This window comes from Haemorhous mexicanus, chromosome 11, assembly GCF_027477595.1.
Source record: "Haemorhous mexicanus isolate bHaeMex1 chromosome 11, bHaeMex1.pri, whole genome shotgun sequence".
Taxonomy (NCBI): domain Eukaryota; kingdom Metazoa; phylum Chordata; class Aves; order Passeriformes; family Fringillidae; genus Haemorhous; species Haemorhous mexicanus.
In genome coordinates this window covers 10,108,228-10,135,540 of record NC_082351.1, presented here as the reverse complement: position 1 = coordinate 10,135,540, position 27,313 = coordinate 10,108,228, and the positions used below count along the sequence as shown (strand labels likewise).

Genomic DNA, 27,313 nt, shown 5'->3' with positions numbered 1-27,313 from the left:
AAGGACCCGGGCTGCCAGTGCCATTGGACCCCTGTGCCAGGCTCAGCCTGCCACTGATGAGCTCCATCAATAATCTATGTGCTTGTGGCCTCTTCCCTGCTTGAGGAAACTCCAGCACCCTTAGAAGCATTTATTCCTGAAATAAGGCAGGGACCCTTCCTTCTCTCATCTCCAAAGTCCTTCACACTGAGGGTCAGGTAGGAGATGCCCTGAGACAGATGGGGACTTGGCAGCAGCAGTAGACAACACCTGAGAAAGGCACTTAGGGGCATGGAGGAAGAGGAGGAGGTCTGCATGTGTCACCCCACCCCACCCCATTACGCTCTGTGTCACACTGCTGCCTGCAGCCCCCAGGGCATCACTGCCAGCTCTAGCTGCTTGCTGGAGGGCTCCCCCAGCACAGCCATCACGTGTCTGGGAGCAGCATGGGGGCATCAAGGGGTCCCCTCCTCCTGCTCAGGGGGAGCAGCCTCAGTACAGGCTGCAGGGAACTGCAGGGGGCCAGGTCTCTCTGGCATCCCCCTCCCACCCTCTGTGCCCCCACAAGCACTGCTGGGCTGTGGAAGAGGCCGTGGTCCAGTCACAGCATCATCAGCTTCCCATTCCAGAGCAGCCTGAGGCTTCTGGACTGCCAGGGGGTCTCCTTCTCCCATGGTCCCTGAAATGCCAGCCCCGTGGGATTTCAGCAGTCAGCTTCAAATGGGAAACAAATCTCTCCTGTGATTTGGGAAAAGACAACCAGTCTCGGAGGGGACTGCATCTTCTGCCAAAACAAGGCCTGCCTGCTGCAAAAGCCTTTGATTCCCCCGCGCCTCCGTGCTTTCTGCAGAGGGAGTCAGCAAACCTGGCTCTTACTTTTACTGAAATCTCTGAATTTAGTATACAGGGAAGGAAGGGGCGGTGGTGAGAGAACAGACTCTGAAGCACCGCGACTGCCAGAACCTGAGCGTTGCTGTGTGAGGGTGAAGCCAGTGGAGAGTCCCTGCTCCAGCCCAGTGCCACAGACAGCCCTGGGAGCAGCAGCAGCTCCATGGCTATGGGATGGAGATTAAAATACTGTGGGCACTGGGTGCTGTGGGCACGGTGGGCTGATGGCTGGCTGCTTTTGGCAGTGCTCTCAGCTGGAGGGTGGGATCTGTCAGCACCCCTGATGCTGCTGCGTGGGTCGGGGGCTCGGCTTGGAGCCGGCCTTGGCTCTATCTGCCTAGCCTGGTCTCCCTGTGCCAGGTGACATCCCTGGCTCTTTCTCCCTGTGTGATATTTCAGGGCTGTCAAGCTGTCCCCCTGCAGGCTGTTCTGCCCGATGCTACCAGAGGGGCCAGCTCTGTGCCCACCCCTATGCCAGTGTGTCCCTTGGGAGTGCTGTGGGGAGACTGGTCCCTGTGCCCCTCCATGTGCCCTGGAATCTGTGTCACTTGTGTGTCCTGGGGGTTCTGCCGGGTCACTGTGGGAGCTATTGCACCTGCTCATCTTGCCTTTCTGCAGGGGATTTCTTCCTAAGGGCATCCTGGGTGAGGGGCACATGCAGACTCATGGCCTGGCTCTCCTGTGCAGCACTGACTGTCCCTGTCCCTGTCATGCCTTGCATCCCGCAGACCCAGCGGCTTTTCCCTTTGCTTTTCCAGGTGCCGAGGGCTCTGCTGGGGTGACACCACCTCTCTCCCACTGACACCACGCCGTGCCACCCCCCACCACCCAATGCCTGGGGACTGCCTGCCCTCACCTTGACAGGTGGCAGCGGGTGACACGGGGTGGTGTGGGTCCCCCAGCCAGCAGCAGCACACCCCATGGCGGTCCCCTTGGCCGCCTGGCTGGGGCTGATGCACCTGGCCACCTGTCTGGCTGCTGGGCATGGCATGGCTGGCAAGAAGGAGATCAGCATGGATGGGGACCTGGTGATTGGGGGCCTCTTCCCCGTCCACGAGAAAGGAGTGGGGAGTGAAGACTGCGGCAAGATCAACGAGCACCGGGGCATCCAGCGCCTGGAGGCCATGCTCTTCGCCCTGGACGAGATCAACAAGGATGGGAGCATCCTGCCAGGGGTGAAGCTGGGTGCTCACATCCTGGACACCTGTTCCAAGGACACCTATGCCCTAGAGCAGTCCCTTGACTTCGTCCGTGCCTCCCTTACCAGGGTGGATGGCTCTGAGCACATCTGCCCCGATGGCTCCTACGCTGTCCACGATGATGTTCCCACTGCCATCACCGGCGTCATCGGGGGCTCCTACAGTGATGTTTCCATCCAGGTACCTCCCAGGCAAGAGGGGCTCCGATGGGGTTGGGGGTTTGAAGTGGGGAAGGGGGATAAAACCTTGGCAGCAGTGCAGGGATGCCACTGCCAGTGTGGCACAGGGAAGCTCACTCATCCCTCACAGTGATGCTCTGCCCCTTTCTCCAGCTGGGAGGGAATGCTAGGCAGGCACCTGAACGAACCATCTCTCTGTGATTGTGCCTGGGGTCCCCTTGGGGGCTGCATGGATCCCCCAACACTCCGTAGGAGCCAAGCCTGACATGGGGACAGGTGTTTATTCCTCTCCTGTGTTCAAGGAGGCATGTGCAGCTCCTCAGCCTAGCTCATGTCTGGACTGTGGCAGACAGAGCAGACCAGTGTGAGGGGGCACTGTCCCCCTTTCCCCCCAAAGGTCAGCCCATGAGGTGCTGCAAGGTACATGCACCTCTGAGGGGCTCAGCCATAGGGCTCCCTGGCTAAGGCAGGGTGTGCTCAGAGGACAAGTGCCCCTGTGTCCCCAGTGATCCCACAGGAACAGGCACCTCAAACTTCAGACCTGGCTGTGACCCTGGGTGGGGTGCACCTCAGTCCCCAAAACCACAGCTCTGTGGACCTGGAGGCTGGTTTCAGCAGGGAGAAGAGCATCCCCTGAGGATGCAGGACTCAGCAGGACCAGCTGAGTCACAGGGGTGTCCAGTGTGCCACATGCTTGCTGAGATTTAATGAGTCCCCAGCATGTGCCAGACTGTGTGTCCTGGTCCCTGGGGTCCCTGCGTCCCCCAGTTATGGGGTAGAAGAATCTGGGACTGCATGATGGAGGCAGCATCCCAGCCCACCTGGGCACTTGTCCCTTCTCCTGCTAGGAACCCAGCATGTCCCCATGTCCCAACCCCGGGCAGGCAGGTGTCAGCAGGGGCAGAATGTGGGCTGGCTGGGGAACTCAAGGGGCACTGGAGGGACATGGGAGGCTGGCAGCTCCCATGCATGGTGAGGACAGGCAGCAGCATCACTGTGCTCGGGGACACTCTTGCCATTAGGGGAATTTGTCGTCAAGATCGTTTGTCCACGTTAATTAAGCCATGTCTCCTGCCTGGGGAGCAGTGAGATGTGGGCAGGCTTGGCAGCCCCGCTGGCACACCCGAGGTCCCCTTGCTGCCCCCAGAGCCTGGGTTTTAACAGCCTCATTAGTGGGGCTTTTTTCCCCTTTGAAGCTAACGAGGGATTCTGCTGAGTGGCTGGAAGGTGCCAGTCCCCTGAGCTCCTGATATGGGATGCGCAGGCGCTGCTCCCCTGACCCATTTCTGCAGCATCCCCCAGCCTGGTGGGGGGACTCTGCCCTGGCTCCCAGCCCCTAGAATCCATTCCCCTTGTGCTGTAGGGCTGCCAGGCATCCTGGATTTCTCCTTGCCATTGAGAATCTCCCACAGGTCACCTATCGCAGACTTTCTGCTTTTGTCCCCTCCCCAGACCCAAATTTCAAAGTGTAGTGCTTGAATCACTAAAAAAAAAAAAAAAAATTAAAGATAAATGTGCATGTCTGAGGGCTCAGACACTCTGTGAATGTGCCTTCCATTCTCCTCCAGTCCCTCCACAGATCAGGATGCTCTGGGTTGGGATGGTTGCTCCTCAGCCCAATGGTTGTGTTTGGAAGCATCGTGAAGCAATGGGTGCAGGGCGGGGGTCCCCCCATAGGAATGTCCCTTGCTGGCCACCCCGTCAGGCACTCACCTCTCCTCCTACATGCAGGTGGCCAACCTGCTGCGGCTCTTCCAGATCCCACAGATCAGCTATGCCTCCACCAGTGCCAAGCTCAGTGACAAGTCCCGCTATGACTACTTCGCCCGCACTGTCCCTCCAGACTTCTACCAAGCCAAAGCCATGGCAGAGATCCTCCGCTTCTTCAACTGGACCTACGTCTCCACTGTGGCCTCAGAGGGCGACTACGGGGAGACGGGGATCGAGGCCTTCGAGCAGGAAGCCCGCATGCGCAACATCTGCATCGCCACCTCCGAGAAGGTGGGGCGCTCCATGAACAAGAAGACCTACGATGGAGTGGTCCGGGCTCTGCTGCAGAAGCCCAATGCCAGAGTGGTCGTGCTATTCACCCGAAGTGAAGATGCCCGGGAGCTGCTGGCAGCTGCCCAGAGGGCCAACGTGTCCTTCATGTGGGTGGCCAGTGATGGGTGGGGAGCCCTGGAGAGCGTTGTGGCCGGGAGCGAAGCAGTGGCAGAGGGAGCCATCACCATCGAACTGGCAGCCTACCCCATTAAGGAGTTTGCTTCCTACTTCCGTAGCCTCCACCCCTACAATAACAGCCGAAACCCCTGGTTTCGGGAGTTTTGGGAGCAGAAGTTTAGGTGCAGCTTCCACACGCAGGACTGTAGCCGGTACTCCCTCAAGACAGGCAAGTTTGAGCCAGAGTCCAAGATCACGTTTGTGGTCAATGCAGTCTATGCCATGGCTCACTCTCTGCACAACATGCACCGGACATTGTGCCCCAACTCCACCAAGCTCTGTGATGCCATGAAGCCTGTCAATGGCAAGAGGTTTTACAAGGACTTTATACTCAATGTTAATTTTGATGGTGAGTCCAAAGTGGAGATGGGGTTTGGCTGCCAAACTGGAAAGGGATGGGTGGAGGATAGGAAACAAGGAGGCCCAAATTTGACCCAAAACCCTCCAGTTCCTCCAGCCTGTTCATGCCCAGGACTGTGGTTGTCTTGAGGTGCCACAGCCAGCCCACCATCATCCTTGGGAGGCAATCCAGGCTTTCTGTCCCCAGTGGAAATGTGTAGAGAAGCTGGCCACCAACTCCATCCTGCTGCAGCTGGGTGGGACCAGCCTCACCCAGCCCCAGGGACCCTCAAGAAGAGGGGTCCTTGCAACCATCATGATTTATTCACATTTCAGGGATTAAACTGGAGGGATATCCTTGGTCAGGGTAGTTTGGGGTGAATTAGAAGCATGTCCTCTGTGACTAGGGCTGAGGATTTCTTGGCTGCCAGGTGTCGCTGAGAGCCATGGAGGCTGCACAACAACCCTCTGCCGCTGCAGAGCTAGCTGGGGTTCACAGGCTTTCAGGCAGGTGGGTAGCTCTCCACCTCTGCTTTCCTGCTCCTGACATGTGCATAGGCAGCAAGGATGTGAGTGAAGGCAGGAAACAGGCTGGGCATTTGCCTGTGGCCATGGTGGGATGTGACCCTCTGGACGAGCCCTGCCTCGAGGCCTGGAGGGAGCGTTCTCCTGTCCTGAGGCAGTGACTGTCTCTCCTTCTCCTCCCTGCAGCTCCTTTCAGGCCAGCAGACACCGAGAGCGTAGTTCGGTTTGACCGCTACGGCGATGGCATCGGGCGCTACAACATCTTCAACTACCACTACATGGACGGGCGGTACCGGTACCAGAAAGTGGGCTACTGGGCAGAGGGGCTCATGCTGGACACCAGCCTCATCCCCTGGGCTGAGACTTCCATTCCCGTGTCCCAGTGCAGTGACCCCTGCAAGAAAAATGAGATCAAGAGCATGCAGCCTGGAGACATTTGCTGCTGGATCTGCATCCCCTGCCAGCCCTACGAGTACCTGCTGGATGAGTTCACCTGCATGGACTGCGGTCTTGGTTACTGGCCCAACGAGACCCTGAATGGCTGCTACGAGCTGCCCCAAGAGTACATCCGCTGGAAAGACGTCTGGGCCATCGGTCCCGTCACTATCTCTTGCCTGGGCTTTATCTCCACCCTCTTCGTTATCGGAGTCTTCGTGAAGAACAACGACACTCCCATCGTGAAGGCCTCTGGACGAGAGCTGTGCTACATTCTGCTGACTGGGGTCCTCATGTGTTACAGCATGACCTTCATCTTCATCGCAAAGCCCTCCACCGGGGTGTGCACGCTCCGGCGCCTGGGGCTGGGCACGTCCTTCGCCGTCTGCTACTCGGCCCTCTTGACCAAGACGAATCGCATCGCCAGGATCTTCAGTGGGGTGAAGGAGGGCGTCCAGCGCCCCCGCTTCATAAGCCCAACATCACAGGTGGTCATCTGCATGGCCCTCATCTCCTGCCAGCTGATCATCGTCATCATCTGGCTGCTGGTAGAGACCCCTGGCACAGGCAAGGAGACTGAGCCTGACAAGAGGTACATTGTCACCCTCAAGTGCAACAACCGTGACTCCAACATGCTCATTTCGCTCACCTATAATGTCCTCTTGATTGTCCTCTGCACGGTCTACGCCTTCAAGACACGGAAATGTCCCGAAAACTTCAACGAGGCCAAGTTCATTGGGTTCACCATGTACACGACCTGCATCATCTGGCTGGCCTTCCTGCCCATCTTCTATGTGACCTCCAGCGACTACCGTGTAAGAGCTGGAGCTCTGAGGGGCCTCTGACAGGGCTTGATCTAAGTGGTCCTGGAGATCTGGGCCATGTAGGGTCCATGATTAGGAGATGCATGGGCCTGGGGAAGGGTGTGCATCCACACACCTGGTGCTGGTCACCTTTGCACTGGGTAATTCAGGACCAGGTGAAGGGTCCTGAAGGGCTGTGGCTGATGGGGCAATGAGTCCTGGAGAGAGGACCTGCCCTCCTCCCTCCTTTGCTAGGATGAGGATGGGAAATGGCCCTGAGACCTCCAGAGATCCCCCATAGCCATGACTATCATGGAGCAATGATAGTCATCCTTCAGCCTGGTGACACAACAGCATGAGACAGCCCCTGGCTCATCCAGACACCACAGCCCAGGGCATGAATGCCAACCCCAGGGCGAGCCTGGTCCCTGGGCTGGAAGCAGTGCCAGGAACTGGGTAGCATGGGGTGCATCCTGGCACGGACAACCAAACACATTCTTGATGAGTCTTGAGGAGTTGGTGGGGGCAGTTAGTCAGGGGCTTCCAGAGAGAACCTGCACCTCCAGAGAGGGTGGGCAGCGGTGTGGGGGAGTGCAGGCTCTGGCCCCGGGCAGTGCCACAAAGCAGCATGTGGGCAGGGCTGGGGATGCTGCTCAGGGTGTACCTGCTTTGCAGGGGCAACTTGTCCCCAGAAGGGCAGTGTCCATACTCTGCCCATGGGTCTCCTGCAGGACCACCCTGACAGAGTGGTGTGGGGTGGAATGTGCCTGCAGGGTGCAGCCTGTGCCCAGCGGGGCTGGCCAGTGCCACAGCATGGGCTTCATCCTGCCCTGCTTGGGGCAGAGGGCTGACGGGTGGAGCACCTGATGCCCACCCCTGTCTCCAGGTCCAGACCACCACCATGTGCATCTCGGTGAGCCTCAGCGGCACCGTGGTCCTTGGCTGCCTCTTCACCCCCAAGCTCCACATCATCCTCTTCCAGCCGCAGAAGAACGTGGCCAGTCACCGCGTGGGCACCGCTCGGTTCAGCGTGGCAGCAGCCAGCTCCAGCCAGTCCCACGGTGAGCATGCTGGGGCTGGGGAAGGGCTGGGGGACAGCACCCCTTTCCTGGTGGGGGGTGTGTGTGGGCACCTCAGCATGGCTTCCTGAAGAAAAGGGGGGTGTGGAGTAGGGCAAAGCAGGAAATGGGGAGGAATGGCAGATGTATCCCCAGTGGCTCTTCCCTGTCCTGTCCCAATGCCTCAACTCCCAGCACAGCACAGCTGCCAGAGGGGTACTGCTCCTGGGGGGCCCTCATTGCTCTGAGGGGACACTCTCCACCCCAACACTGGGGATTCAGCTGCCCCCATGTGCCTGTCACTACCCGAGGCACTCTCCCCTTTAGCTCCAGGGAATATGACCACTATGGGCACCCAGGGGAACATGGCCATCCTGGGCACCTGCCACCCCAACTCCATGGGCACCACTGCTATGGGATGCTGGGCGGTGCCACTGCCAGACCCCCAACCCAGCCCTGACTGCTGCCTTCCTGTCCAGGCTCAGCCTCGCCATACGTGCCCACGGTGTGCAATGGCCGTGAGGTGGTGGATTCCACAACGTCATCCTTGTGAAGGACGGGGGGCCAGGCTGTGGTGCTGCCATATAGCACCCCACTGCTTCCCAGGGAGAGCAGCGCCCGCAGCATGGCCCACTGAGGTGCCAGGTGCAGCCGGGAGGCTCAGTCCCTGCCCCAGCACGAGCTACACATCCCACATGTCGGGTCATGGTACGTGTCACCCTTCCCTTGCACTGAGCCACCTTACATGTACCCTGTCCTCCACACCCTGCACTGAGCCATGGTGAACATCCCCCTCCCTGAGCTGAGCCACGGCGCACGTCCCCAGCCCTTGCACCGACCCATGGCACATCCCTCTGCGTCACCTGCACTGAGCCATGTGCCCCCACATGCTTGCACTGAGCCATGGTGAATGTCCTCCAGCCCTGCACTGAGCCGTAGTGCACATGGCACGGACCTCGCACTGAGCTGTGCACAAATACCCTGTCCCTGTCCCTTGCACTGAGCCCTGGTGCAGACCCGCTTGGCCCGAGCCCCGGGGCACATCCCCTGCCTCTTGTCCCCAGCCTCCGGGAACACCACCACTCCCTCTCAAGCCACGTTCCACCTCCTGCTTTTGGCTTGCACCAACCCACGCCGCACCTCCCACGCCCTTGCTGTAGTGCCACACACTGCCCTCGCCCCAAAGCCCACCCCAGCTTCCCAGTGATGCCTTTCTCATCACCCCCGTGCCAAGCCTTGGACCACATCACCCTTTCCCCAGTGCTTTGCATTTTCACGTTTTCCTCCTGGTTTTGGCCTCAGGAGAGCCACCGAGTGTGGCTGGGCTGAGCCTAAGCCTCCCCCCCATCGCTTCCCTCACTGGGTGTGGCACTTCTCATCCCTTACTGGGAGACAGGGCAGGAGGGGGGGCAGACAAATTCCTGCTGACCCCAGCCCCTGCAGAGCCTGGGGGGGCGTTGGAGGCTCAGGGCAAGCAACAGGACCCAGGTATTTGAGCCCAACCAAGTTTTTAAGAGTAGACTTTTTCTGTGAACAAAAGTGTGATTTTTTTTTTTCTTTTTGTAATTTATGTAAATAAAGTGGTTTTGGTGTTGTTTTTTTTTTTTACAAAATGGATTGTTCCAGAGCTCAGGTACAGCCAAACCTGAGAAAAGGGAACAGACCCTCGCAGAGGGCAGAGCCACATCAAGACATGGGGGCCAGCAGAATCAGGGGCCATGTGACAACCCCCACTTACATCCTCCTGGACACGGTGGTGGTTGCACCAAGGATGGGGGACACAGCTCCAGGGACAGAACGATCTGCTCCAGTGGCTACAGAGACAGAGGGCTAGGAACTGCCAGGCGATTCAGGGCTGGAGGCTGTGGTCTTCTGCTTCAGGGGGATGATGCAGATACTGTTTTTTGCTTCTTTGATTCTCCACCACCGTCCCAGCCTGTGGGTGAGAGAGATGAGGGGGTCATTATCCAACAAGACCTAGAGGAGGGGGAAGCTGCACCTACAGGCAGCACCAGGGAGGGGGGACAGTACCGGTGCTCCTGCCCGATGCCAGCCACCAGGAAGTCACCAGCTGCTGAGAACTTGAGGCTGTTGACAAAACCCACCTGGAGGGGACAGGGCAGGGTAAAGGGACAGAGCAGGGTGAGGGGCTCCCATGGGCTTCTCCTGCTGCCCAAGAAGGGCAGTCCCTGCTGAGAGACCCTCCAGCCCAGCTCCAGAATTCCCAACCTGCCCATCCATCCATACCAAAGGGATGTCCAAGAGGTGCTCCAGCTTCCGAAATCCTTCACCACACTTCCAGAGCTTCACACTGCCGCTGTGGGACCCTAGGGCACAGAGAAGAGCCTGTCATGCACCCCAGCCCAGGGACGGCAGCAGGATGTATTTCTCCCACAGGCTGCCACCCTACACACCTGTGGCCAGGAGGTCACTGTTGCGCAGGGCAGCCACGGCTGAGATCCAGCAGGGCTGCTGCAGGCCCTGGGTGCCCTGCTCACCGTGCGCCTGCCGAGCCAGTGCCAGCGGCTTCTTCTTCGTCAGCCCCCACAGGGCTAAAGACCTGCGGGGATGTGAGGGATGAGGGGGCTGAGGGGGCACCCTGCCCAGCCCAGGCATCATCCTGGCCCTGTGCTCACCCATCATCTGCACCAGACACCATGTGCTCCTCGTTGATGAGCTGGATACAATCGATGGAGCCCCTGTGAAGTGCCAGCAGTTACAAGTGTGCTTTGGGATCCTGCAGGGCATCAGCATCCCCAGGGTGCTCCTGGCACCCATGCGACACTGCCCCAGCTGGACACACCTGCCCGCAGCCCCCTCTCCCACCCCAGACCTACTGGTGCCCAGAGAAAACGAGCTGTGACTCCTCAGGGATCTTCCAGAGCCGCACGGTGCCATCCCGTCCCCCCGCTGTCACACAGCACTCCCGGCTCAGGCTGTCCAGCCCTGTGATGATGTCCTGGTGTCCAAACCTGCAGAAGGAGATGACAAACAGCTGTGGCAAGCAGGGCCCTCTGTCCCCTCACCTCCTCATGGCTGCTGGGCACCCCTTGGCAGGGTCAGTGGGATTTCCCCAGGTCTTACAGGGTCTCCACGTATGCGTTCTCAGCCACGTCCCAGACCTTGACGCAGCGGTCGTGGGAAGCGCTGTACAGCTGGTGTGTGCCCTTTCGGAAGGACAGGCCCTGGGGACAGACACACAGACAGGGCACAGCAGTGAGGATGCTGAGCAGGACACAACTGCCTGGCCCCACAGGCACTGTGCCCAGTGCCCCCAGCTCACCGAGACGGCGTCACGGTGCCCCGTGAAGATGTGCAGGCGCTTGCAGGTGGCTGCATCCCAGATCATGATCAGCTTGTTCCTGTCTCCCGTAGCCTGGCAGGCAGCAGGAGACACCTGAGACCTACACCCTGGAGACCCATAGTCCACCCCTGCCTCCACTCCCACTCCATGGGCTTTGGCTGTCCTAGGGACTCATTCTTGACTCAGCAGGGGATAGGGGCTGCTTTAACCCAGCAAGGCACATCTGGGCATGAGACTGTGCCCCCAGGACCCAAGAAGAACACTCCCCAGGGCCATCTCTCCACCCCTGTGCCCGTACCAGGTACTTGCCGTCCGATGAAATGGCCATGCAAAGGACCTGGGATGCGTGCCCCATGTGCTGCTCCTCCGTGCCCTTCTTCCCCCCAGGCACCACGCACAGCCTCTTCCCACTGTCCACCTCCCCTGCAGGAAAGTCATCACAATCACCCTCTGGGAGCCTCCCACCACTCCCAAAAGTGTCAATGAGCCTTCCACAGAGCCTGGAATTATGCACAATCCAAGAATAGCCAAGGGCCAAGCCATCTCAGAGGGCACCTGGGTCCCTGCAGGGGCTGGGCTTGGGAACAGTCAGTCACAGCCCCAGGTGAACACTTGCATTTGATGAGGGAGCCGTCCTTGGAAGCAGAAAAAATGAATCTGTCATCAGGAGAGATGACGAGGCAGGTAACAGGCAGCTGGTGCCCCCGCAGCACACGGATCCTGGCTGGATCTGGAGACTGTACCTGCAGGAAGAGCAGGATGTGAGTTGGGCTGCCCAGGATCCTTCCCCAGGCACAGGAGCACCCCAGCACAGCACCCTGACTTCTCCAGGGAGAAAGGCTGTAGCGTGCTGGCCGTGCCTTAGTGTCCCCTAGGCCGGCACTTGCACTCCCAGAACCGGGCACTTACATCTTTGGCGACCAGGCGCTGCAGCCGGCCTCTCTGCTCCAGCTGGGGAAGAAGGGAGAGGTTCAGCAGAGGTGGCCTCAGTCCCGGTCCCGCGGGAAGGGGACAGAGCCCGCTGCCGCCGAGGGGACCGAGAGGCCGCGCCCGCCGCCCCGCTCACCACGTCCTCCTTCAGGCGGTCGCCGATGAGATCCGCCGGCTCGAGTTCCTCCTCATCCTCCGCCCGCTCCTCCTCTGCGGCGGGACAGTGCGTGAGGGTCGGGCTCAGCGTCCGGGACCGCCCCGTGGGGCACTGGCGCCGGGCGGGACTCACCGAGCTGGCGGAGCTCCTCCAGGTACTGCTTGGCCAAGCGCAGCTTCTTCTCCTGCGGCGTCTCCTCCACCTCTTCCTCCGCTGCCTCTCGCCGCCGTCGCCCCAACAACGGGCTGCAGGGACACGCGTGCGCGAGAATCGGTACCGGCACCTCACAGGTACCGGCACACCTCCGGTACAGGCATCCCCCGGTCCGGCATCTCTCCGGTACAGGAATCCCCCGGTCCGGGATCTCTCCGTTACAGGCATCTCCCTGTATCGGCGCCCCGCTACGGTAGCAGGACTCCCCAGGGGCAGCCCTTACATCTCTGTCTCGGAGTCGCTGGACACCTCCTCGTCGGCGGGCCGACCGGCCGTCGCTCGCGGTCTCCCATCGGCGCCCGGTGCCTGCGGAACAAAATGGGGTGAACGACTGGACGGAAAGGGAATGGGGACGGGCGCAGCGAAAGCCCCACGGCGGCGACCCCGGCGAGGCAGCCCTTCCTCGCCGGCCTCCCTGTCTCCCTCAGGCCCGGCCCGGTCCGGTCCTTACCGCCGGTCGCGGCCGCCGCCGCGCCGCCGCCCCGCGCGGGGCCTTGGCCCGCCTGCCGCTCGCCGCCGCCGCCATGCTGCCGCCGCACGTGGGCGCCCCGGCCGCCGGCAGCGCTCAGGCCACAGCCAATAGGCGTGGCCTGAGCGCTATTGGCTGTGGCCCTATTGGCTGTGGCCGGCAGGATCACGCCTCCTATTGGCCCCGCGGCACCGCCTCCCGGTCCCGGAAGCGCGCCCTGCCCTGCCCCCGTCCGACGGCCGCGCTGTCATTCGAGCGTGACGTCACGTGTCAGCTCCGCCCTCTCCTCGTAGCCACGCCTCTATTATTTGGCCACGCCCCCTGTCGCTGCCCCCGCCCCTCCGGCCCTGGTGCCGGGGGTCCCTTCGGCAGGGACCGGCCATTCGTGCCGGGGACCCGCAGCCCCGGAGCGGTTCTCAGAGCCCCAGGGCCCCCAGGCTGCCTCCTCTGCCCCCAGTGGCCCTTCGGGCCCAGCCCTGCAGCTGGCAGCCCCCGTCGTGACAGTGACAGTGGGTTGGTACTTCCGAAACCGTGATCAACTCGTTCTGCCCCTCAGGGACCCTTAACCAGCCTCCACTGCCGGGCATGGCCTCTGCTCCCTTCCCATGTCCTTTGTGGAGTTCCAGGGACCCGTCCTTGGCCATGCTGGGGTAGTATCTGTCTGTCTGGACGAGCGGTGCTCTAAAAAGCTAAGAACCACTTTTGTGCAGAAATTTTATTATGTGCAAACAATCTATTTTCTCTTTGGCACAGGGGGAGTCAGGGAAGGACAGTGGGAATGCCCTGCACTGGTTTCTGCAAGGCAACAGGCCTAGGGAGAGCCTGTCCCAGCCTGTGCAAGTGGATGCACCAGTGGGGAGTGATGCTACCCTCAGGCTCAGCATCCCAGGGCATGAAAAGAGGAGCCACCCTCTTTGGCTGGAAGCCTGTTTAGGCTATGAAATTTTGGTCTTGTTGACCCCAGGCTGCTGTGGAGCTGTTGCTCAGTCTCTGAGGCTGCAGGAACCCATGCTGGGGCAGTGGGGAAGGAGCTGGGTGGACAAGGAACCCACCCCCCATCCATCCAGGCAGCAGGAGCAGCAAGGCAGCTGTGGTCATGGAGGGGAACTGTGCCTACGAACTGAGCAAACTAGAACTCACTGGGACACATCTGAAGGGTCCAAACTGCAGTGCCCAAAAGGCAGAGCCAGGTTGGGAATCCCAGCTTGGCCTCGTCTGTGCCTGGTCATGCAAGTGAAGGAGCTGTCCTCCACCTCCTGCTTCATCATTGTCTTGGTGGTGCCCTTTGTAAGCCCTATCACGACTTGAAGCCGGATGGAGAGCTCCCACACAGTGTATCACTCCTTGGGGAGGAGGGAGGGCGTGAAGATGGACATCCCCAAAACAGCCTCGGGCAGCCCTGCTCCAGAAGGAAACGGAGCTGCAGCAGTGCACGTCTGCCCTGTGGGGCTTGGTGTCCCTGGGACTGCGGAGCGCTGAGCAGGTCAGGGTAGGGCGTACCGCCGTCCTGCCGCGGCCCAGGGTCGGTGTGTCCGTGCGGGAGCTCGGGACAGGCCCGGAGCCGAGCGGGCAGCGCGGGGCCGAGGCGGCGCGGACCGTGCGTCCTCCGGCCGCCAGAGGGCGCGGGCGGCCCGGGCGGGGCCGAGGAAGTGACGGCGGCGGCGGGGCCGAAGAACGGTACGGGCTGGGGCAGGGGACAGAGAGGGGAGACGGGCAGGGAGAGGGGCTCGGTGGTGGCCCAGGGATGGGCCAGTGATGGGTCGATGGTGGAGTCACTGATAGGGTCAATGACGGGTTGGTGGAGGGGGTCAGTGATGCGCCAGTGGTAGGGTCAGTGATGGAGTCAGCGATGGGTCAGTGATGGGATCAGTGGTGGGGTCAGTGATGGGGTCAGTGATGGGTGAGCAGTGGGGTCAGAGATGAGGTCAATGGCAGGTCAAACGACAGGTCAATAATGAGGTGAGTGTTGGCTCAATGATGGTCAGTGAGGGTCAATGGTGGGGTGGGGTCCTGTGTTCAGGAGGTGCAGCCATGAGGTGGGAGCAGTGATCCCAGCTGTGGGTGATGCCCAGCTGGATGTTTCAGTGTCTGTGTGTGAGTGCTGTGTGGTTTGGAGCAATCGGGGTGCAAGCAGGCTGGGTGCCCCGTGTGGGGGTGCAGGGTGGGAAGTAGGGTGTGCTGTGTGGGGCCCTGGACAGACGTGTCATTCACACTGGGAAAGCAGAACCAGGCGCTGTGGTTGGTCATGAGCCTCGGCTGCTTCCTGCTGCGCTGGCACCCGGGGCAAAGGAGCCAGCAACAGCAGGCAGGGTGAGTGTGAGCAGGGTATAGGTGTGAGCAGGGTACGGGTGTGAGCAGGGTGGGTGTGAGCAGAGTGACTGAGCAGGGTGACTGTGGGCAGGGTGAGTGCAGATAGGGTGGGTGGGTGAAAGCAGGGTGAGTGCAGGCAGATGGGTGGCAGGCAGATGCTGTTGGAGTGCTGGTGTGGCTTTGCTGGGCAGGTGGAAGGAAAACATCACCCTCTCAGGAGTGCTGGTGAGGTCTGGCCTCTGAAGGGGACAGTGCAGGCTGGGCTGTGGGTCAGGAGTCTTGGAGCTAGGGGATGACCCCACCATACTTCCTGGGGGCACCTAGGGTGTGGGAAGGCAGGCTCAGGCCCTCCCCAACCCCCAGAGGGGAAGTAGGGCCGTTTGCCCAATCCTAGTTAATCAACTGGCATGGTGGTTGCTCCTGCCTTTTGCCAGTGGCTTCTCCTTTGCTAGGGGAACTGCCAGGCTGAGAGAGGGGACCCCATGGCATGCTGTAGGTTAGGGGTTTTCTGACCCCTCAGAGGCTGTTTGGGCTCCTCAGAACCCTGACTCTGAGGACATGTGTGATGAGCTAGCTGGTCTGATGAGTGCCAAGGTGGCAGGAGCTAGTGCCAGGGGCTGGGGAGGAAGCATTGTGCCTCCTGCCCCTCTGCTGATTTGGCAGTGCTAGACCTTTCTGCAGGTCTCATGGCATGGTTTCCTGGAGCCACTTCCCTGCCATGAGTCTCTTGTTTGACCTTGGACCCCCCAAACCTCCATGAACTCATCTGGCTGTCCCACTGGGGAACTGTGCCTGGACTGGGGCCAGTGGCGGGCTGGGGGAACACATGCATGGTCCGTGCCTTACTGCCTCTAAGCTGTGACCTGCTTGGTTTCCCATCAGTGAGAAGAATGGGTTCTGTGTCAGAGGAGCTCAGCTTGGTCCCCTTGCACCAGAGGCCGGAGCTGCTGGAAGCCTGTGCCAAGCTGCTGGGCGAGGAGTGGGGGAAGAGCCGGGCATCGCGGCTGCACACGCTGCAGCGCTCCTCGGACGCCTTTCCCTCCTGCCTGCTGCTGCTGCGGAGCCGGGGCCCCTGTGAGACCCCCGCCGCCCGGGAGGGGCCCTGCGAACTCGTGGGTCACGTCCGACTGTCCCGCGTGGTCAGCCGTCCCCATGACCTCTTCGTGGAGAGCGTGGTGGTGGCCCGGGCGCTGCGGGGCCAGGGCTATGGGCGGCGGCTGATGGAGGCCACTGAGCAGTGGGCCCGGGCCCGGGGCTTTCGCTGCCTGCACCTCACCACCCACGACAAGCAGCATTTCTATGCCCACCTGGGCTATGTCCTGGGTGAGCCGGTGCAGAGCGTGACCTTTCTCAGCCCGGCTATATCCTCTGAGGTGCTGCGGCTCTTCTCCGCCCCTTCTGGGGCTGCCACTGCCAGCGCCACCAGGCCATGGGTACCCGCTGCCCCTCCTCCTCCCCCGCCACCCCTCACTGTCCCCCCACCGCCTCCTCCACCGACTGTGATCTGGGCGAGGGGTGTCCTGGCTGAGAGCAGCAAGCAGAGCCTCCTGGAATCCCCACATCGCGATGCCAAAGGGCTCCCCATCTTCTGGATGAAGAAGGACATCTGAGGGGCCCCGAGCCAGTGATTAAAGCAGTGCGGGTGGGAGCTGCCCGCTGCAGCCCTGCCTGACTGCCTGCCATTCTTCAGGGCTGGCACCAGCTCCCCCAGGCTCCATGGTTCACCCTGGCCCCATTGCTGGGGTGGGGGGGTGCTGGCAGGGAATGGGCAGAGTTCCCGTACCCTGCCCTACTTGGGCACACTGCCTCTGGTCTCACCTGGCGCTCAGCTCGCCTGGCTGGGGCTCTGGGACCACCAGCATGGTGGGGAGCCAGGCCCACCCCAGGCTGTGGGGTTGGCACTAGTCCCCAGGAGCACTGCCCAGTCCCACCTGTTGCGTCCTCCACTCACAGGATTTGCTGTGGGGCAGCTGGGGCTGGCGGAAAGTGGTGGCCTCCAGCATGGCCACAGCTGTCCTCACTGAGCAGTCCTGGGAAACTGAGGCACAGAATGGCTGGGGGGGCACTGTGGGAGTAGGGCATGATGGTGGGGCTGCAGAATCGGGTCCGCTGCACTGCACAGCGAGGGGGGCAGGTGGCCAAACTCCCCTAAGGCAGCCAGTGTCAGTGAGGGCCAGAGGCATGGGAGCGGGAAGGTCAGAGAGAGCGTCCAGCCTGGCAGCGAGGGATTAGCGCTGTCCTTGCTGTGTCATGCGGCCCTGGGCCCATTCCCCGCCTAATCCCCTCATTCTGGGCAGCTGGCCAGTTCTGGGCAGGGGCACCAGACCCCTCCAGCTCTGCCTGGGCTGTGAGGGGCAGAGCTGCCCCTTTGGTCCCACCATGCCTCTTGGGGGGACTCAGTCCTTCAGCAGGTCACCCAGCCTGGCTCAGCACTGTGCTGAAACAGGGACCAGGGAGTTTTGGTGCCTCCACTACAGGCAGAACTGAGAGCCAGCAGGGAGATTGAGGCACCAGGGTCAGTGGCTTGCAGTGCCACTCCAGAGCTGTGCCATGGCTGTGGTGTGCAAGCAGGATCCCAGCACCAGAGGAGAAGCAGCAGGCAGAGGTAACACTGGCAGTGCTGAGGCAGGAGGGGTCTCAAACCCCCAAGTCTACCAGGTCCTGTTAGGTTTTGGGGTGGGCAGCATGTGCTTGCAGGACAGCCCAGCCTCTGTGGCCAGTCCTAGTCTACCACGTGCCAGGGGGGCAGTGCCTGCATTGCTGGAATGCCCACTGCATCCCACAGCCTCACCCCCATGGCTCTCCTTTCCTCGCAGGGTGCTGGCCCCGCAAGCAGCTGTTGAGGCGGAATGGTGCTGGTGCTGGCACTGTGGGCCTGCCTGGCACTGGGCACAGCCAGTGAGGAGAGCCTGGCACCTGAGCCCCTGGCAGGCGGGCAGCCCTTTGCCGTGGTGTGGAACGTCCCCACCGAGCGCTGCCAGCACCGCTTTGGCATAGGGCTGCCTCTCAGCGACTACAGCATCGTGGAGAACCAGGGTGGCCACTTTGCCGGCCAGAACATCACCATCTTCTACAAGAACAAGTTTGGGCTGTACCCCTACCTGTCACAGCACGGTGTCCCCCATAACGGGGGCCTGCCCCAGCGTGTTTCCCTCGACGCCCACATCAGCAGGGTGGCCGAGGACATCCGCCTCCTCCTGCGACCTGCTTTCCATGGCTTGGCCGTGGTGGACTGGGAGGAGTGGAGGCCCTTGTGGGCCCAAAACTGGGGAGCCAAAAGGATGTACCGGGCAGCCTCAGAGGAGTGGGTGCGGGAGCAGCACGGCTTCCTGCCGGCACGGCAGCAGCTGCGGCTGGCCCAGCTGGAGTTTGAGCGGGCAGCACAGGCTCTGATGGAGGAGACTCTTCTGGTGGGCCGAGCCCTGCGCCCTGGGGGGCTCTGGGGTTTCTACCGCTTTCCCGACTGCCTCAACAGCAACTGGGCCAAGGAGACAAACTACACCGGGCAGTGCCAGCCGGCGGAGGTGCAGCGTAACAACCGTCTGGGCTGGCTGTGGGCCGCCTCTTCTGCCCTGTACCCCAGCATCTACCTGCCACTGGCGCTGCCGCCCGCCCTGCGCCGCCGCTACGTGCACCACCGGCTGCGCGAGGCCCTGCGCGTGGCCGCCCTCGGGACCCACGGCCTCCTGCCCGTGATCGCCTACTCCCGCCTCTCCTTCCGCCGCTCCTCCCGCTTCCTGCAGCTGGTAAGCACTGTGGGGCCGGAGCTGGCCGTGGGTGCCATGCGGGGTTCTGGCTGGCGCAGGGACAGAGGCTGTGTCCCGCAGACTGGTCACGTCTGTGTTCCTGGCAGGCTGACCTGGTGCACACCATCGGGGAGAGCGCGGCACTGGGAGCAGCTGGACTCGTGCTCTGGGGGGACCTGTCGTACTCCCACTCGGCTGTGAGTATGGCCCCTGCAGCACTGGAGGCAGTGGGCAGCAGGAGAGGGTGTGGGATGTATGGGGTGGCCACGTCCCCCGTGCCCACCAGGGAGGGCTGGCCAGGTCTCTGTTGCTGGGGCGGGTTCTCACTGGTGCTTCCTCCTCAGGAAAGCTGTGCCGACCTGCGCCACTATCTCGTGTCCACCCTGGGTCCCTACGTGGCCAACGTGACGGCAGCAGCCCGAGAATGCAGCTATGGGCAGTGCCACGGGCACGGGCGCTGTGTGCGCCGGCAGCCCCACGAGCTGGGCAGCCTCCTGCACCTTGGCCCCGGTGCCAGCCCGTGGGCTGCTTTCCGCTGCCACTGCTACCGTGGCTGGGCAGGGAAAGGCTGTGCCCAGCGGGTATGGCTCAGCCCTGCTACCTCCTGCCAGGTGCCTGCCCACGCTCACAGCCTCTATGGGTACAAGGATCTCACATCCTCTGACACCTGCCTGCCACAGGGCACGTGGGGCTGGTGACAAAGGCCAGGGACCGCCATGGTCCCCTACCCCAGCAGTGCTGCTGCTGGCACTTTCTATGGTCTCATTAATCTAAATAAATTCTCCTGGCACAGCTGGCATAGTTTTTGTGGGCGAAGCTGGAGGACTCTGTGGTGTCCCAAGGCTGGGCACAATTGCCATTGCTGCTGAGAGGCAGCACAGACCCCAGTTTGGCTCTGGATGGGTCCAACAGTGCGTCAGTTTTCCTGCATGGGCTCTGCCCTGATCCCGTGAGCTGGCAGCCCCTTTACCCTGGGAAAGGGGGCATGGGGTACTGCCACAACCTGCTGTCCCTTTGCCACTGGCACTGTGCTGCCAGCAGCCCTGACCACGCCACCAGGCCCCCCTCCCCACAGCTATTTTTATCGCCCCCCAACCGTGTTTCTCACTGTCCTATTTTAAGCGGCGCAGTTGGCGCACCGGGAACCCAGTGCCCAGCTCCTGGGGGCCCTGCACCACCTCACTGCCCGCTCACGCTGCCCAGGCTCAGGCAGCCATGCCCAGGGAGGCTGCAGAAGGTACACTGGGGAGTGGGCTTGGGGCTGGCGGGGGCTCTAGCACCCCAGAGGATACCGGGCGATGCAAGGCTGTGGGGTTGGGATGGAAGCAGTGGACATATGGTGCCCTCTGCCACGGGGGCTGTGGGCAGAGATGCCTGCCCAGGGAAGAAGGGGGTCCTGGAGGGCTGCAGGTGTAAGGCATCGGGGTTTGGGGAGGGTACAGGCAGCTGGCGTGCGCAGCCCCCTGCAACAAACCTATGTGATCAGCTGTGCCCCCCGACCCGGGGCAAGTGGGTGCAGGGGTGATGTAGGTATCTGTGGAGCAGTCCCTGGTCAAGGGTAGGGCTGTGGGGAGGGTCTGAGGGGGCCCTGGGTACCGGCTGAGGGCCCTCAACCCTGATGCCTGCCAGCCCTGTGGGTGACACACAGTCTGGACAGCAGCAGCACGGCGCCACGCTGCCCTGCGACACGCCACTGACCCCGGGAGGGATTGGGAGTGGGCACACTGCCAGCCTGCCATGCTCTGCCAAGGGCACAGTGCGTGGGCCCTGCCCCCTGCTCAAAAATACACAAACACCTAGAAAATAATCTTTTCCCTCTACCCCAATGCAGGCATGGTTGCTTCCCACAACAGTGCTGGAGGAATGCCTACTTCCAAAAAGCCCTCTCAGTCCCATGTGATGGGCTCACTAGGGCAATGGGCACCAGGGCCCCCTGGCACAGCATACACCCCACACCTCCATCTGTGCCCCCCGCAAGCAGCACAGTACCTGTGGGGCAAGCCAGGCCACATTGCAGACTCTCACTGCCCTGCACCTGCCCACCAGCTTCCAGCTGGCCCTTGGAGTCCTAGCCAGTCCCACAGTGCCTGGCTATCCTGGCTGGGGGGTGGCACATTCCTGCCCCCAAGCCAGGGGCAGATTCCAGCCCCACTAACAAGGCTCTGGGATCGTGGCCACCAGGCACCTGCTAACTGCTGTGATGACAGCGGTGGGGCTGGGGGGGCACAGCCAGTGCTTGCCCACTGTGGCTGCAGGGCTGGGCCAAAGGAGCACCAGCCTTGGCTGCCTGCCCTGGTGCAGCACTTGGCTGCTGTGGCTGAGATCCCCCCAGCAGGGCTGTGGTCCCACAGGGGTGCCCAGGGCAGGCAGGGGCTGTGGGCAGGGCACAGGCTGACCCTTTGCCTCTGTTCCAGCAGACAGCATGGGAAGGGCTGAGGGTGCTGCGCCAGCCGAGCCTGGGGACCCCGACAGCAGTGAGTCCGGAGCCATCAGCCTGCGCCCTGTGGAGTCCATCAGCGACCTGTACTGGGCCTCGGGCGGGCACAAGAGCACAGAGGGTGAGAGGGGGGCAGGGGGGCTGTGCAAGACCCGGCTGTGCCTGTGGCCAGGCTCTGACCCCTTCTCTCCCCTGCCTGCAGGCAATGGCCCGGCTCCCTCCAGCAGCCTGCACCGGCCCCCAGCTCGGCCAGTGTCCCCCGTGCCCCCACCGCTCCTGCCCAGCCTGCGCCCTGTGCCCCCTGCCAGCCCCTGCCCCTGCCTCGGCCCTGGCCACCCCCTGCTGCTGGCCCTGCTGGCACTCCTGGCACTGTCGAGCCTGGTCCTGGCCACATTGGCAATCTACCTGAGTGGTACGTGGCACTGGCAGGGTGGGGAGACGGGGAACTGTGGGGGACCAAACTGCCCACGCTCAGCACGTTCCCATCCTCTCCCTGCAGTCCTGCAGAGCCAGTCGGTGCGGGCGCTGGCCCAGTGGCTGGAGAGCCAGGAGGACGCCGTGCACCAGCTGCGGGCAGCCAGCAGGCAGCTCTGGGCTCGCCTCAATGCCAGTGCCCAGCCTGGCGGGCACCGTTGAGCTGCCCCTGGCCCCACCATGGGCTCTGGGCCGCCACGGGAAGGGGCACTGAAGGGCAGGAGGGGGAGCAGGCAGCCTTACCTGCTGAGACCTGGCAGCATTGCCCCTTGGGGCACAGGGGCAATCCCAGACCCTGTCCTAGGCTGTGAGAGAAAGAAACTGGGCTGTAAGGACCTGCATCCGCTCCAGTGACAGCCCTTCCTCTTAACAAGGCAGAAGGCATACTTTATTTAGCCTTTTAATTACCTCTTACCATCAAAGTCTTAGAAAATCACCATGATAGATACATTCCCAGGGTGGCAGGCACTGCCAACTGGCATGGCCCCATGCCCGCCTGGGCAGTGGCCTCCTCGTAATTAATTTCCCACAAGATAACTATTTCATATAAAGCATTTGGCTGGAAAAGGATTGAGAGTGGGCAGCTGGCAGGACTGGGCAGAGCTTCCCCCTCCACACTGCTCTGCCACCATCGCTTATGCGAGGCTGGCTGGGGAGGCAGGGGCTGTACCCAGCATAGCAGGGTGGGGAGAACACTCCTGCCACAGGCACAGACACCAGGACCAGCTGCTCTGCAGCCCTGCACAGCTCTGCCCTCCCACCCACCCTTCAGGCTGTGCCAGGCCACCCTGGTTGCCCCTGCAGGACTAGGGAGGGTATACACAAGCCCTGCCACTGAAAGTGGCTGCAGAAGCCTGGGTGAGACCCCCTCCCACTGTGCCACCTGGATTCCCAGTCACAGAGCAGGCATCCGGCAGCACGCCACCACCTCCCCCTGCTCTTCTTTTATCCTTCCTATTTTTTTGGTTAAAAAAATAAAAGAGGGGGCAGCCCCCGCTTGGGGCAGCTCCAGGCATTAAATACTCTGCTGTACATGAATAAAAGCCCGAGGGCTGGGGGCAGCTGCCCCTCACAGTGCTGGGTCTGCAGTCCAGGTGGGCTGGGGGCTCTGCCCCCCTGTGCCCATCACAGCACATCTGCCCGCTTGTCCCGCACGCGGCTCCGGGCTTTCGTGCGCGCTTTGAAGGCAGCTGAGTTGTAGAGGTGCTAGAAGGAGAGGGAAAGAGAGATTAGGGTTGGGGATGCCCCTCTGCCCACCTCCCCAGCAGCGCCCACCACACTCAGGCACTCAGCTGGAGCCCCCGGTGGCAGAGGAAGGGACTGTGGGCACAAACGTGGCAGGTGGCACCCACCTTCTCGAAGCGGGAGACCTTGCTGGCTTTCAGAGCAGCTGCATCCAGCACCAAGGGGGGCCCGAGGCTGAAGATCTCCCGTAGCAGCTCATTGTTCTGTGAAAGCAGGGGTCTGTCAACACCCACCAGCACCAGCCCAGCACTCCCTGGTGCATCTGCCCAGCTCATACCTGGAGGTGGTGGTGGATGCCGGAGCCCAGCACCTCCTTAAAGGCTTGGTAGGTGCGCTGGCGTGCCCAGCTGTCCAGGTACATGCACTCCAGGCCAAATCGGACGGTCTCCTCCTGGTACTCCCCACTCTGAGCAGAGAGAGGGGCATCAGCAATAACCTGGGCACCAGCCCTATGTGTCCCCTGGCTCTCCAGAGAGAAATCATCAGGCAGCTGGGAAGCAGCCACACAGGGCCAGAGCAGGGCAGCACCAGGCTCTGCTACCTCGATGAAACGCAGGATGTCCCGGAAGATGGATCGCTGCCTCCGTCGGTCTGTCTTGGCTCGGTACTTGTTGCTCTCAGTAGCCAGGACCTTGAGTTGGGTACACAGGAACTCTGTATCTTGGTGGCACAAGTCCTCCTGCCAAAAAGCAGGGGATTTAGAGGGATGAGCTCCAGGCACTGCCCACTGCCATGGCCAGGACAGGGCTGGGGGATCACTGGGGCCAACTCCTCTGCCTGGGTGCCTGCTGGTCAATGCCAGCTCAGCCAGGGCGTCACAGCAGCTCCCCCTCTGCTGCCTGCTTAGTGCCCACCCACTGCTCCCATTGCCACAGCCCATGCCTTACCTCCAGGTCCTGGGCCAGCTCAAAGAGCAGCGCAATGGTTTCCCCAGCCAGGATGCGCAGGGCAACGCTGCTGCTGGTCAGCAGTGGGGGCAGCTGCAGCCAGCGACTGGGACAGGGAGGCAAGAGGGCATCAGAGAGGCCAAGCACTGCCCCAAGGGCTCCGTCCTCCACAGCTGGCTGCCTCACACCAGCCTCCACTCACTCCACACCCCACTCACTTGTCCAAAATGCTCCTGAGGTGGGAGGGTGGGCAGATGGTGAGGAGCAGGGACCATGACTGGAGCGCGCTGCAGTGCAGAGGCCCGTGCTGGGCAGGTGCTGAGCCCCCTTCACCTGTGCTGGGTGAGCTGAAGATGCCCTCCAAGCAGGACAGGCATGAAACCAGGTCCTGGAGGAGAGAAACTGTGCCAGTCAGACCACAGTTGCCATGGAACTGTGCACACACACTGAGCTGTGCACTGGAGACCAAAGGGGACCCACTATACCAAGGGGTGCCAGGAGCCTCTTGGGACAGGGGAGGCTACTCCACCCACAACACCCCATCTGCTGGCTCCCCCCAGCTCAGCTCCAGGCTGCCCAGGGAAGGGGGCTGGGCTGTCACTGATGTCCTCATACCCCTACTCCAGCTCAGCTCCAGGCTGCTCTGGCACTGTGGGCTGAGGGAAGGTGGCTTGGCAGCCCCTGGGTGCCCTCTTGCAGGGGTACAGATGACACCCAGGCACAGTTACCTCGAGGTCAGCAGCAGCAATGTAGCAGCACATGCCCAGGGCCGTGGCACACTGGCAAGAGAAGTGAGGAAAACACAGTTAGATCAGGCCCAGCTGGATCATGCCAGGCTTGATCCAGCAGCCAGCCAAGGGGCAGCCAGTGTTTTGCTCCAGTGCACTCCATAGCACCCAATCCTGTCACCCTCCCGGGATTGCAGGGGCTCCCAAAGGCATTGCCTGGGTTCTCCCCACCACGGAGGTGTCCCCAGGAGGAAAGGGGCCAGGCTTACGCTCTGCCGGGCGCCGGGGCTGGCTGTGCTGTCTGTCAGGATGCTGACGAGCAGGGGCTTCAGGCTGCGGAACACCTCTTCTCCCTCCGGGCCAGAGCCCATCTGGAGGCAGAGGAGGGTGAGGATGGTGCCCGCCAACGCCTGTTCTTCCCCTTTACCTGTGGGCAGCACGAGAGACCTGCCTCAGACACGGCTCACCGGCCCCGCCGCCCCCCGCCCGCCCGCACCCTGACCTTTCTTGAGGCACTTCTCCAGGGAGTCGGTGAGCGTGAGGCGGCGCTCCAGCAGGAACTCGGACAGGGTTCTGGAGGACAGGGCCAGGCGCAGGCTCTGCAGTGCCGCCTGCCGCACCTTGGCGCTGCGAGACACCGCGGGACGTCACGGGCTGGGCTATCCCGGTACGGGGCACGTCCCTGCCCGCGGCTGGCAGCGCTGGCAGGGCCGGGCAGCGCGCCCGGAGCGCCCGCGGGGTGACAGCCGCTCCTCACCTCTTGTCCAGGAGGTTGTCCATGTGCTCTTTCAGCCTGTCCTCTACCTCCTCCTCCTGGCCTTGCTCACTCGCCGCCTCGCTCCCTGCCCGGGCGGCACCACGTGAAGCCGGGAAGCCCGAGGGCGGGGCACACCGCGACCCACGTGGGGGTCACCATGGGGTTCGCGTGGCTCACCTGGTCCCTCGTCAGCGGGGCCGGCGCTCTCGCTGGCACTGCTGCAGTGGCTCAGCACCTCGCTGCCGGCCTCCTCCTCGCTGCCGGGAGAGCTCGCCCGGGCGCTGCCGGTGCCGCCTGCGGGGGTTCGGAGCAGACTCGTCTAAGCCCGGCGCTGTAAGCCCGGCGCTGCCAGCCCGGCCATGTCACACGCGGCCCCGACCCCCGCTCCCCTCTCCCGGCCCCCCTCACTCACGGCGCGCGGCGCGGCGGGAGCGCGGCATGGCCGGCGCGCGCGGACCCCGCGCCCCGCCCCCGCCAAGAAGGCCCCGCCCCCGCCCCGCCTCCTGGGAGCGCCCCCGCCATTTGCGCATGCGCCGCCAGACCTGCCCGAGCCCCGCGTCCCCGTCCCCGTCCCCGTCCCTGTCCCTGTCCCTGTCCCTGTCCCTGTCCCTGCTCGCCTCCCGGCCCCTTTCTCTGACCCTCTTCCTGTCCAGGCGCTATGTTCATCCCTGGTCCGTGATAGGAAAGATGACTACTGATGTCTTTACAAACAATTCGATGGGTGAGGGTCTTTAGGAGAAATGGGTCTTAATGTCTCTACTAACCTCAAGCCGCATAGGTTTGGTACAGAACCCAAACAGTTTGACTACAGTTCGAATTCCTGAACTTTAGGGCAATAGACAAATGGGTCAGCACAAAGTCTATTGCAGAACTCAGCCTGAACTTCTGAACTTCGCGGGCAAATGACAGGTTTAGGGGCGGAACATGTGGTAGGCGGTTCAGGAAGGCTGTACCTTCCCAGTACCTCAGCCAAAGGGGAAAGGAAGAGGGCAACATGCAGCCGGGAGTTAGGATGAAAGGAGGCTGCATCTTGAACGTCAGGAGCAATATTCCGTGGGGATAAGGCCCGGTGGAATCTCTCCCTTTATTCGAATAAGGTTGCAGGACTCCTCTGTCTCTTTCATGGACACTGGCTTCTCCTAATGTGATTTTCTGCACATCCCTGCCCTGTCTCTATCTTCATCCCTGGCTACTCACTATCCCTGCCCGTATCCCTTCTTTCGTCCCTGCCCCTGCCTTCAACTCATTAGGAAAACCTCATTCCCTAAGTAAAGTACCAATTAGTCTTTCTAGTATGAAATGGTTTGGTCCTTACTAAGATCTATATACCCCCTGTTATGCTGTACACTGCATAGCTGTGGTTGGGTAGGCAGGCAGATAAGGCCCACAGCCCTCCAACACCTCCCTGAAACCCTCCCACCATCTGGCCTCACAGATAAGTACCCCTTGACATAGTGAGACTGACTCCAGAATGAGGAAAGAAGAATGCCAAAGCCACACAATTGCACTGGCTTTACAAAGCCATGGGGACAGCAGGGAATCTGTGGAGCCTTGTTGTACCCCAACACTTGAAGGATGTGAGACCCACATGTGAACCACATTCGGGGTGCCTCAGTTTGGCTGGGACAACCCCTGGGTGTGAATAAAGAATGGCTCTGGTCATGCTCTTCTTGGTGTCCTGATCTTGCTCCTCAGGTGTGACATGTTCATGACACCTGTCCCTGCCCACAGCTCTGCCCCTGCCTGTAACCCTGTTACACTGGGGTCCCTGTTACGGGACCCCAGTGCTGGTCCCATCCCTGCCTCTCCTTCTCATATCCCTGCCCCTGCCTGTATTCCTGCCTTGTCACCCAATACTAAGGGCACACTTATGCCTGCTCCTGCCTGCATCCCTGACCTAGTCATTTGCTGCTGCTGCCAATCACAAAATCACAGAATCACAGGGTTGGAAGAGACCTTTAAGATCATCAAGTCAAACTCAGCCCTAACACCTCAACTAAACCACGGCACAGAGTGCCACATCCAGTCTTC

General features: G+C 61.8%; 6 protein-coding genes across 12 annotated transcripts; 4 read left to right on the top strand and 2 right to left on the bottom strand.

The window, feature by feature from the left end:
- The first annotated feature begins 1,787 nt into the window (after positions 1-1,787).
- On the top strand, positions 1,788-8,585 carry GRM2 (glutamate metabotropic receptor 2). Its single transcript, XM_059856371.1, has 5 exons — positions 1,788-2,246; positions 3,977-4,814; positions 5,516-6,579; positions 7,454-7,628; positions 8,105-8,585. The coding sequence occupies exons 1-5, from the start codon at positions 1,788-1,790 to the stop codon at positions 8,176-8,178; spliced, it is 2,610 nt and encodes an 869-aa protein (XP_059712354.1). The 3' UTR covers positions 8,179-8,585.
- A 562-nt stretch (positions 8,586-9,147) lies between these two features.
- RRP9 (ribosomal RNA processing 9, U3 small nucleolar RNA binding protein) lies at positions 9,148-12,755 on the bottom strand. The gene is made up of 15 exons (XM_059856932.1): positions 12,681-12,755; positions 12,453-12,535; positions 12,149-12,261; positions 11,996-12,069; positions 11,839-11,880; positions 11,546-11,672; positions 11,228-11,352; positions 10,909-11,001; positions 10,710-10,810; positions 10,463-10,597; positions 10,262-10,324; positions 10,040-10,185; positions 9,873-9,952; positions 9,657-9,730; positions 9,148-9,561 (listed from the first exon to the last, which is right to left on the bottom strand). Exons 1-15 carry the CDS (start codon positions 12,753-12,755, stop codon positions 9,456-9,458), a joined length of 1,437 nt encoding a protein of 478 aa, XP_059712915.1. The 3' UTR covers positions 9,148-9,455.
- On the top strand, positions 12,175-19,546 carry HYAL3 (hyaluronidase 3). Of its 5 annotated transcripts, none has more exons than XM_059856360.1 (4): positions 12,175-12,306; positions 17,825-18,754; positions 18,862-18,951; positions 19,099-19,546. In XM_059856360.1, exons 2-4 carry the CDS (start codon positions 17,858-17,860, stop codon positions 19,450-19,452), a joined length of 1,341 nt encoding a protein of 446 aa, XP_059712343.1. In that variant the 5' UTR covers positions 12,175-12,306; positions 17,825-17,857; the 3' UTR covers positions 19,453-19,546. The 5 variants fall into 5 exon arrangements, with proteins under 5 accessions (XP_059712343.1, XP_059712344.1, XP_059712345.1 ...); XM_059856361.1 differs by lacking the exon at positions 12,175-12,306 and adding an exon at positions 14,332-14,375; XM_059856362.1 differs by lacking the exon at positions 12,175-12,306 and adding an exon at positions 14,420-14,657.
- On the top strand, positions 14,194-16,674 carry NAA80 (N-alpha-acetyltransferase 80, NatH catalytic subunit). Its single transcript, XM_059856369.1, has 2 exons — positions 14,194-14,375; positions 15,891-16,674. The coding sequence occupies exon 2, from the start codon at positions 15,899-15,901 to the stop codon at positions 16,616-16,618; it is 720 nt and encodes a 239-aa protein (XP_059712352.1). The 5' UTR covers positions 14,194-14,375; positions 15,891-15,898; the 3' UTR covers positions 16,619-16,674.
- A 135-nt stretch (positions 19,547-19,681) lies between the features above and the next one.
- LSMEM2 (leucine rich single-pass membrane protein 2) lies at positions 19,682-22,685 on the top strand. 2 transcript variants are annotated; one of them, XM_059856366.1, is made up of 4 exons: positions 19,682-19,991; positions 21,169-21,312; positions 21,394-21,603; positions 21,691-22,685. In XM_059856366.1, the coding sequence occupies exons 1-4, from the start codon at positions 19,970-19,972 to the stop codon at positions 21,825-21,827; spliced, it is 513 nt and encodes a 170-aa protein (XP_059712349.1). In that variant the 5' UTR covers positions 19,682-19,969; the 3' UTR covers positions 21,828-22,685. The 2 variants fall into 2 exon arrangements, with proteins under 2 accessions (XP_059712349.1, XP_059712351.1); XM_059856368.1 differs by having other exon boundaries at positions 19,694-19,991; positions 21,172-21,312.
- Positions 22,032-25,741, bottom strand: IFRD2 (interferon related developmental regulator 2). Of its 2 annotated transcripts, none has more exons than XM_059856364.1 (12): positions 25,695-25,741; positions 25,460-25,576; positions 25,283-25,367; positions 25,028-25,152; positions 24,795-24,952; positions 24,526-24,576; positions 24,016-24,185; positions 23,798-23,903; positions 23,449-23,589; positions 23,188-23,316; positions 23,018-23,113; positions 22,032-22,871 (listed from the first exon to the last, which is right to left on the bottom strand). In XM_059856364.1, exons 1-12 carry the CDS (start codon positions 25,720-25,722, stop codon positions 22,791-22,793), a joined length of 1,287 nt encoding a protein of 428 aa, XP_059712347.1. In that variant the 5' UTR covers positions 25,723-25,741; the 3' UTR covers positions 22,032-22,790. The 2 variants fall into 2 exon arrangements, with proteins under 2 accessions (XP_059712347.1, XP_059712348.1); XM_059856365.1 differs by having other exon boundaries at positions 23,452-23,589.
- Positions 25,742-27,313: the final 1,572 nt, after the last annotated feature.